The 10,204-nt window shown below is 42.8% G+C and overlaps 2 protein-coding genes across 5 annotated transcripts in view; one reads left to right on the top strand and one right to left on the bottom strand.

Moving 5' to 3' along the window:
• Positions 1-784: 784 nt before the first annotated feature.
• On the bottom strand, positions 785-3,518 carry zdhhc22 (zDHHC palmitoyltransferase 22). The gene is made up of 3 exons (XM_023828531.2): positions 3,335-3,518; positions 1,863-2,420; positions 785-1,537 (listed from the first exon to the last, which is right to left on the bottom strand). The coding sequence occupies exons 2-3, from the start codon at positions 2,416-2,418 to the stop codon at positions 1,263-1,265; spliced, it is 831 nt and encodes a 276-aa protein (XP_023684299.1). The 5' UTR covers positions 2,419-2,420; positions 3,335-3,518; the 3' UTR covers positions 785-1,262.
• Positions 3,392-10,204, top strand: part of tmem63c (transmembrane protein 63C) — a 44,721-nt gene continuing 37,908 nt past the window's right edge. The window contains exon 1 of one of the 4 annotated variants that reach the window (XM_023828530.2): positions 3,392-3,489. The gene's annotated coding sequence lies outside the window, so the exon portion shown is untranslated. Of the gene's footprint in view, positions 3,490-4,119; positions 4,221-4,372; positions 4,431-4,511; positions 4,532-10,204 lie in introns of those variants that run through there. The other 3 variants (XM_023828526.2, XM_023828528.2, XM_023828529.2) reach the window with 3 other exon arrangements.

Raw genomic sequence — 10,204 nt, 5'->3', positions numbered from 1 at the left:
TAAATTTATTGCGTGTGTGTGCGTGTGCATGTACGAAAACTTTTCCCTAGTTCTACAAAGGTGAAAACTCATGTCCTAAGTCAAACCGTCTTCCGTACTCCAGCACAACAGACATCGACTCACTATGAGAGATCTAAAAATGTCGGCAGGCATTTTCCCTCCGGTACTTGTCAGTGAAACTCTGATTCTGTTGTGGTTATGCATTTTCTTAAACCCATATGCATTTTGTAGAGAAAAGCTTCAGCATTCATCTTTCAGTGCCTGATAGGGACCGCCACTGATGAGGAGTTTATGTGATACCGTTTTTTTTTTTCTCCCCATAGCTGATTTTAAGAGACGCCTCATTTTCCATCTTGTTTTTTGAGGAACCTATTTGGAAAGTTGACAATCCTGGACAGAAATAAGAATCTAAACTTGTAATTCATTTGACGCCAAATGCTGATGTGTCACTAAGCATGGTCTGTGTTAAAGGTAAAGGCAAGGGAGGATGACACATGCTGAACATGAATCCAGCAAGTGCCAGTGAGATGAGAGGAGCTCTAGGTACTGAAGACATAGAAAACATACACTTACTGTAAGTGAATATGATGTGTCCCCCCCAGCCATTGGATAGCAGGGCTGCCTGACTCAACTCAGAGCATGACTCATTAGCGATGCCCTTGTCGCATTTTTAATTGCTTTTAAAGCCTGTCAAAGTCTATGGCACCAATGGATGCCTTGCTGGCACGTGATCGGAGAGAAGCCGCCTTCTCGAGGGTCACAGTAGGCGCCACCATCCCCCCCACCCCCCCCCCACCCGAGGACACGAAGCCCCGGCACAGCTGGTGGCTCACATTGGCTGCTTGCTGGGGTCCAATTTCAGCTGTGATGTGTTAAAAAGAAAAAAAAAAAGCACAGCAACAAACGCAGAAAAACAAGAAGGAATGCGAGGTGATGGACAGGCTGCTGAGGCTACATCTGGAGCGACTCTTATGAAACAATGAGAATGGTGCTGATGGGGTCAACGAGACCCCAGAGATTCACAGTGGGATTATTTTACACTGTCAGTCAAGGGTCCAACCCAACGGGAACCAATAAAATGACCAGTGGGAAGTCAGTTATTGCCACACAGTTACTGACAGCACAAGGTAATCCCACCAGCTGGGGGGTTTTGAAGGCTAATTTCTTCCAATCATTGGATAAAGGCCACAGTCTCATTGTTTCAGGGAATGTTTTGTCTACAAAGGAGACCCCCACCTTTCCTTAGAACACCTCTGTGAGGCCTAGTCATGCTTGTGCGTTGTGCCCCCCAGTGGGGCCTCCACAGTCTGGACAGGCAGGAAGAGGCCCAGTACCCAGCGGCTCCCGAAGACGTCGCTCAGGTTGACCCTCCAGGAGCTCTGGTTCTCCACCAGCTGCCCCCGCCGCAACTGGCACCAGGTCTGGCCTCGGGCCACCAGCAGCACCTGCTGCAGGCAGAAGCCGGCGCATGTGAGGCCGATGCCCAGCCACACGTACAGCATCAGCACCAGGAAGAACTGGAGGCCCGGAATGGTACCTGAAGATGAGAGCAGAGCTGTAATCAGGCAGGCTTTCCACAGAGCCCCACCCACCCCAGCCTCTGCTCCTCACTCACATTCATCCTGAGAGAGACCCCACTATCCTGTTCAGCAGATTTGTAAAGTTCAGGTCCAAAAAGTACAAGCTGGTTGAAACAAAAATTTTGCCTGGATTTGTACTTTCTGGACGTGAACCTTTCACCTGTGTGGGTTAGTAACAAAGCCAGCATTTCATACTTCTTCCCTTATTGATGCTTAGTGAAGTTTGACAACCCATCAAACAGCTTCGGGGATTCCTGCCCCGGTTCGAGGTCACAAGCTCACCTAGGAAGAAGTAGCCAGTAGAAAGCGGCAGAAGTGTGAGGAAGGTTAAGGGGTTCTCGAATGAAATGGAGTATTCCACGGTGAGATACGCCACCCCCAGCACTAAAGAATATAAGCAGGTGCACGAGGTGTAGATGCAGAACATAATGAAGTAGCGCATGTTCCTGTTGCCGATGCAGTTCCCCGTGAAAAAGCAGTGATGGTCCCGCTTCAGAATCACTTTCTTGCAGAGCTTGCAGAAGTGGCGTCCATTGAGCAGGTAGTGGGCGTCCACCTTGTCCGGACAGTCCGGCGAGCAAACCGGAATCACGTTCTCGTTGGCGCTCTCCGCCGAGTCCCGAATAGTCATCAAGTAGTTACCCAGCGCGTTCAGCATCAGATAAAGGATGACGGCACTGTGGACCAAGGTGGCACCATTGAGTCTGGTTCCAGGGGCTTGAAAAATGGCGGGTATGAAAAAATAAAAGTGCAGGACAAAGGTTACCATGGTTGCAGTGAAGAAGTAAGCTGGTGCGATGGCGTTAAGAAGCCTCAGCTTGAACATCCTGATGTACATTTCTGTGGACAGGTGGAATCAGGTTTGTTTATCAAGTGATTTATCTTTCATACGCAAAACACAACAAGAATTCATTGTTTTATTCATGGCCAAAACATGCCATTCGCATAAAACTTACAATTTAAATAGACATGCCTGACACTTCTTGCCAAAAACCCTTCGGAAATCACTGTAGCTAATTAACTAAAATGAGAACAGTAATAGTATTAGACAGCCCAATTTAACGTTTGCTACCCTAGATTTAGTAAGCCTAGTAATCTGGATCTTTGAAATCTGAGAAAAGTAAAACTAGATTTTTTTTTACGGCATATAAGCTAAAATACAGTAAGTAGAAAAATGGGAGATAGTTCACTATGCATTTTGTGTAAATTTATCCACTTCCTAAAGACGTATTTCTTTTAAAAGGATTCAGTGCAGATGTATCTTGGTTAAATGTCTGTCTGCGCAATTTTCAAATGCGTGAGACGTGACGACTTTGTACATTAAACTGGTCTAATTTAAAACGTCTAAGTCAGTCACAGCTTCATCTGATTAATTCAAAATATTCTCAAATGACTAAATACCATTATATGACTGCCATTGCAATTAGTCACTGATTTATAGGTGAACCATACCAGTAGACCCTCAGAAGCCAAAGTTGGAAAACTTGCACAAATATGTTCAGTACACATGGAGAATTTATATAACTGCCTAGGCTGTTATATAGTAGATTATAACACAGTACGTTCAAACAAGGCTGTTTAGAAGGGAGCACTCTCACAGGCAGACTCCAGTGCCTGAATGCTTTATATAACACAATAGCAGCCTAGTGCTACAGCAATAAAAACGGGCTAAGGACAAATGGCATAAGCAAGACTAAATCAGAATCCGTCCCGAATCGTTGCGCTGCTCCGGCTCAGGGAGGCACATGTCATACCTGCTGCCGGCTTCCCCGATGAGCCGGAGCTGTCCGTTCAGAACCACGGCGGCACTCACGGAAACCGAAACCTCATCCGGAACCAAGGCGATGTTGCTCCGCCAGCACAGTCCAAGCGCCTGCGCAGCTGCTGCATCCTCTGGCACCGCCTGCTGGTGTGGACGAGAGCCGCCTTTTTGGAAAATGAAACGTGGGCACGCTCCAGGGTTTTCTAGACAAAACAAATCGATGCCATCAAGGGCTTAGTAATTTTTTCTCGATGTAAATTACATTACTGATGTACCAACATACGGTGTATTTTATATTCACATTATTAACAATCAATTTTTACTAAATATGTTTCTTCGTGTATTGGTCTGTATCAGTCCGATCGTGTACAATGAAATAATGTACAGCTTTTTGTCAATTTTCAGATAAGAGTTACGTCTGCTTCGCCAGCAGGTGTCAGTGTATTTTTAACGATCCATCTGCCTGATTTCGATACTTTCATTTAATAAAAAATAACGCACAAACGTTCATAATTTAATACTAGCCATTTATGTGTAATATTTTAAAACTCCAGACTTAATTGAGTTAATTCACAAATAATTCACATATACATATACTGTGATGCGGTTCATAACCTATTAATCTGTATTTTATTCAATTAATTCTGCCAAAATCTTTCTCTTATCGCCTTCGTTTCTGGATATATTGAAGTAATTTAAAATTACGTCAGGTTAATATTTTGTTGAATTCGGCACTTGATGACGGCCCCTTAAATTTATGGTGGTGTTTAATTTATAGACGGTCCCTGGGCAGGTGGGAGTTCCTGTAGGTCCTTGGTGCTAATGCAGAAAACCTAAAGCATCCTCGCCGGACGATAGGATAAAGGTCTCCTGAATATGTAAGCTCATCAAACATGCTTTGTCATTTACTATTAAATCTTAATTATTTTAATGTTTTATATATCTGTCATCGGGTGGTGAAATCGAAAGAATTGAATTAAGTTTAACGTCAGCTTTAAAAAGTGGGTGGATTTATTGAGCAGTTGTGTGTCGATACTGCAGCAGTGATCACAAGAAAACAGACTGTGGGATATACGCAAGAATTAAAAGTGCGTGTATATTTTACGAGATAAAAATAATATCGAACTGTACACTATGGTTCTCGAATGAAGTTAAATATATTCATAACAACAAAACATTGTTGCTTTACGTGAGTAACTTGCTTATATAGTGGCTCCGCCCATTTGGGACTACTATAGCCACAAAAGATGTTGGATGTTTATTTGTCATTGAATCGGTTCGCGATCGCTTATGCAAAAGTTGTAAATTGTAATGGTTGTGTAATGCGTTGTTATTGGGTTTTCATTTTCATAAGAACATCGGAGTAATTGAATATTTGTCCGAAATTTGGATAACAACCCTGACGCGTTTTAAGACGTTGTTTCAGATAAACGTAAGCTATCACCCCTTAGTCTTATTACCTGAAACGTTTTTTGTAATGTTTTTCCTCCGGAAGAATCTCATTCGACACGTGACGAAAATAATACCGTGTCTACTCAGAGCGGTCTTTGAATCATATTTTATGTTTCATTCTTTGGATATCGAACAACTACCCTTTCAACTAAAAAGACAATGCAATCAAACTGCGTGGATGTAACTGAATTAGGTTATTATTCTTAATTATGTGAACAAAGTAATATTACTATAAATAAATTGTCAGGACCCAAGAATGTTATGACAAACATGTTATTAAGAAGTTAATTAATTTATAATGTAAATATTGTGCGGTTCGATGATAAATATGCAAAATATTAGATTGCTTGTGGGGATGTAGTGAGAGAAGAAGTACTTTGTGCACAGTAATGAAATTCTAGATGTATTAAGGAATCACATTTCTTTTCTTTTTAAATGCAGTCTTTTTCACTTCTGGCTTCGGTAATAACTCCTGTTAGACCTATTTGCCTCGTGTCAACACTTGCCTAGTTTTGGGGAAATCTGCTGGGAGAACGAAAATAGTTACAAAAAAGTTGCTTGCTTAAGAAGTCGGAAATGTGTCGCTTGTCTCTCATTTTCGGTAAAAAGTTTCTGGCTATGTACTCTGCATCCAGAAAATTGGTTTACGCTTGATTTGTGTCTGCGTAGTATATGATTAATTAAATGTAATATTTAGGCTGTAAAATTAATCTGTGTGTTACCTATTTCATTTCCAATTGCTAATCTTCTGCCTCCTACCATGTTCAGAGACGTAGTATTTCAGTACTTAGTGTACAATGTGAAACTTTTTTCAGTTTCTTTTTAAGCTTTGCTAATTAACTTGGAGGCAGATGGGCTTAATTTTCTCAGCTTTTGTCTGTCCATCTGTCCTTTAACAAAACACGCCTAAAAACAGAAACAGAAAAAGTGATCGATCGGTTGAGTGATTCTGCTGCTGGCACGATCTCGATGATTATTAATCTTCATCGTTGACATTTATCAATGTGTATGGTGGCCAAGTCAGTCTTTATTTTACTGTTTCTGAGTATGAGCTTCAAGTAGCTCTATTTGTGCTGTGGGCCTTTCTTACATTTCAGGGGATGGAAGCTTTCAGGGAAATTAACTTTAGTGCTTTTGAAATGCGATGCCGATAATTGGTTTCGGAAAGCAGCGCTTAAAAACATGCAGCCTTAAACCGGTGTGCTGTGCTTTCGCCTTGTTCACCTCACTCCACATGGCCGCAGTCAGAATTGCACGCTATCACTTTCAGCGCGTCTGACAAACCCGTGGAGTAAGGAGGAACTGAATCACCCAGCTGACTAATGCGCAGATCACACAGCTGAAGATGACCCATCAATTTCGCCAAAGTAATTAAAGTTGGCATTTTTAAATTTATTGCTAAAGAAATAGATATCAAACGCACAGGTTAAAATGAGTTTTAACCTGCATGTTTAGGAGATGGTAATGACAAGAATCTGTGAGACTACTTTTTTCTATACCAGTTTAACAGTTTTATACCAGTACTGGTATTTTTAAACCCATTTGCTGTATTCATATACCCAATACAGGGTTGTGGTGAGGCTGGAGAGGTTCATGACACCAGTTTACCATACTGCGTGTCTTTGGGATGTGGTAGAAAACCAGAGTACTTGAAGGGAAAGGCACACCAACACTAGGAGGACATGCAAACTCCACACACACAGAGCTGGGGGCGAGATTCAAATTTTCATCACACCAGCTGCATGTTGGTATGAGACAGTGAGAATTAGTGTTTCTATGGGCGCAGAAATGCACTGTTTGCATGCTAATTCTCAGGGCGGTGTGTGCTTTGGTGGGTTAAGGCGCTGTGTCTGTGATTGGAAGGTCGTTGGTTCTAGACCTACAGTTGGCATATTGATTCCATGTTGGGCCCTTGAGGTTGGGTCTCAGCCATATTTGATCCAGGGACTGGCTGACTCTGCTTTCTCAAGTGTTTGTTGCTTTGGATAAACAAGCCTGCTAAATACTGTAAAGGCTGAATACATTTATTTCATAATTATAAGGAAATTGCTTTGGGCTATAGGAGAACCCAGACTTGCAGTGGTCTTTTCTTACTGACATATCATAGAAATGTCCTGCGGAGTTGAGAAGGAATAGTGTTAAGTCTCCTCCGTCAACGCAAGAAGAAGATAATTGTCATGATTTCCAGAGAGGAATCACTTACAAACAACGCAAACATGAATATTTTATCAGGTCTTTGGCTCCGACTGGAAAGCTGATATCACATCACAGCACGTCAAATCTCAGGGCTTTGCTGCCGTCCCTCTGAAATATTCATCAAACGGTTTTTGACACAGCTGGAATGTCCCCACCAACTTCTGCACCTGGAGCCATCGTTGTGTTTTTAGTGCCAGCGCTGGTTGGTAACTCTTCAGCCTGGTCCCATTTGTGGAATGTGACAGCCAGAAACGGAATAGAAGCCTTTGATCAATAGTCCTGCTTCGTCGTGCCTCTCGCACCTGTTTGTGGCACAGCCCCCACCCCGTCCCCTCAGACAGGCCGTAAAATGTACCTGTGTGTTTCCCCTGTGCTGCCAGGATCATTATTTAAATGAAGAGTGATTTGTCTGACAAGCGGACAGGAACAGCACGGTCTGACGATGTCAGTTTGAATCCTGTGTGTTTGTTTTTTGGAACTCATTAAGATTTCCTGTCAAGCTGTACTGTATTATGACAAAAAAATTGAATTCCATAAGACATTTAATTTGTTCCCTTATTTCTTCATTTATTCAGTCTTGCCATGTAATAAAGGCACTTTTCCCTCTCAACAAGGGAAAAAACATATGTTCTGCTAATGGGAGGTTTGGCAATTCCCAGTAAGTAGCGGGCTAATGGTTAATGATTTTTCTAGTAGGCACAGTGTTTACACGCAGGCCTTACTGGAAGTGAGGTAAATATCCTCCTGTAGTAATTTGCAATCTAGAAAACAGTCTGTTAAACACATCAAAACACTTTTCAGGAAAAATTCTCCTCATGGTATATTCCTGTTCAGTCAATCTATTGTGTGGTACAAAATGAATTAGTCCTCTTTACTGTGCATTTGTGTTTTTTCAGACAGTCCTTAGGATTGCAGCCTAACTGTGTTCTGTAAGTCCTTTCCTATATTTGCTTGTTTAACTACAAACTTTACAGAAAAGTTAAGAGCACTCAGCAATAGCATCCGTTTGAGGTCACTTTTGGACCCTAGGGATGGTGACAGTCTGTATTTGAGGTGAGAAAATCATACAAAGGGATTGAACATCAGCTTCTTGGTGACTGTGAATGCCTGTGAATGCTTTGCAGGATGTGCATTATGCTGTGGGCCATGCACTCCTATGCCTTCTAATGCCTGTCACAAGGATGCATAGAGAACAATATAACCAATCAAACACCATTTTTCCTGTTTTGAGAACGAGGAATTGGATATTCCCAGTGACACACAGTGGACCAATCACAGACCAGCTAATCCCCCTTACTAACTTCAAAGGTGAAATGTTTGCCTATAAGCGCACATCCCCTATTCCTCAGTAGATGTATTAGTTATAACAAAGATCCGGGGACCAATCAAATTTAGTTGTTCAGTAGTTTAGTAGATTCCAGAACCTGAAAGGATCTTAAGCCTGAAAGGATCTTTCCAGCATTGCATCTAGAAACGTAGGATGATGTTAGGAGGGTTTAATTTACACCGTCGTGCTTTCATTAGCAATTTTAGTCTGTTCTCCATAATTTGCTGTAGGTGTAGATATTGCTGTTGACAGCTCCGGAAATGTGACACAAATCCGTGACTCACCTTCCTGTCCCGCTCAGCCCCTAATAAGGGCTCTTTCACAGGCAGATCTCTCTTGACCGGTTGCACACGTGTGGAGAGCAAGGACACTTTTACTGCAGCTTAATTACATTCAACAGCAGAATTAATATTGTGTGGAAAGCACAGTAACAAGGAAAATATGGCTCCCTTTGACCTCTGGGCTTCATCTCTCTTCTTCCATCTGGTCACCTCTGGTTATTATACAGGAACATTCTGGAAAGAATTGTTGTGAGAAGGCAACATAGCATGATGGCTAATGAAGATGAATGAGTTTAATTTAAAATCTTCGTTTCTAATTCCGCCACAGGCCATTGTACAATAGTTCACAGCAACCTCTAGTGGCTCTCTGCTACCGGCGAACAGATTAAGTGTTTTCATGAAAGTACAGGTCATATTTCAGTAACTGCCGCTACACTCCCTGCAACCATTTTTTAGCAGGTGACCTTTGCCATGGCAACATCGCTAACATTGTATTTGATTAAAGAACTGGCTGCTTACTGAGGCAGTCTGCTTTTCAGACCTTTGTCGCGAGTGCCGTTCCCATGATGCAAAGCTACAGCCCAGCTCCTTAACTGTTCCGTTTCCACACTGGGTTATATGCATTACTTTCATTTCCACTGCACCCTGCTCGGTGCGTGCCACTTGGACACTTATATTCTCAGAATTTTGGTCACCAGGATTCATTGCCATTGAACAGCCCGTGACGGCATGGTAATTCATGCAAGCTGAAAGCCACATTAGAGGCCGGACTCACCCGTCTCCAGCTATTTTCCAATGTCTGTTCCACAGTTTCGAACTACCAATCACAGTCAGTGTGAATTGAAAGTCTCTACGGGATCTTGTCAAGAGAGACAACACACGCGTGGGTGGTAATAACTATTTTCGGTGCAGTTAACTAGAGTGGCTTCGGCACACGGCTCCGGGGGGGGGGGCTGCCTTGGGTCCTTTGCCGCGGGGGCTGATCAGGCCACGAGGGCATGCTGATGAGGCAGCTCAGACTTCCTGCTTGCTGCATGCCTGGCACGACTGCCTCTTCTCTACTCTGCCCAGGGGTGGGGGCATTGCAGGGGCACTGCTGCCCAGGCTGTTCCCTTCAAGCTATATAGGGTAGTTGCCTCCCACTGGGCAAGATCAGATGATGTCAGTGGCTTCCTGGGGGGGGGGACTTGGTCACCATGGAAACCTCCTCCCGCCCAGATTAGCCTAACATTATGAATGAACTGATGCAAGTGCTCGTCGTGGTTATGTACAGGGAATTAGAGTGCAGGTCAAAAGATATTCATAAAATTCCAGTCCACTTCCAAAGACTTGCTGTTACACTATGGAAAAATGTAATTAACCTGAACATTGAAGTATCAAGCTCTATACGTGGGTAAAGCTGTGAAATAGTGAGCTGTGTAATTCATGGGTAATAGCATCTGCCATATAGCTGCAAGAGCCATACATTTGTAACATTGACACAGCGTATGAATATTTCCCTTGTGACTAACACTGGTGCTTCTTCTATCACTGGTAAATATTTCACCAGTAACTCCCAGTCAGAATCAGATGCTTTTCTCTGAAATGCACACAGCACCTTGTTCGT

The sequence above is a fragment of the Paramormyrops kingsleyae genome, chromosome 14 (genome assembly GCF_048594095.1).
Source record: "Paramormyrops kingsleyae isolate MSU_618 chromosome 14, PKINGS_0.4, whole genome shotgun sequence".
NCBI lineage: Eukaryota > Metazoa > Chordata > Actinopteri > Osteoglossiformes > Mormyridae > Paramormyrops > Paramormyrops kingsleyae.
Note: the sequence above shows the minus strand (reverse complement) of the source record. Positions and strands in the feature narration are given on the sequence as shown.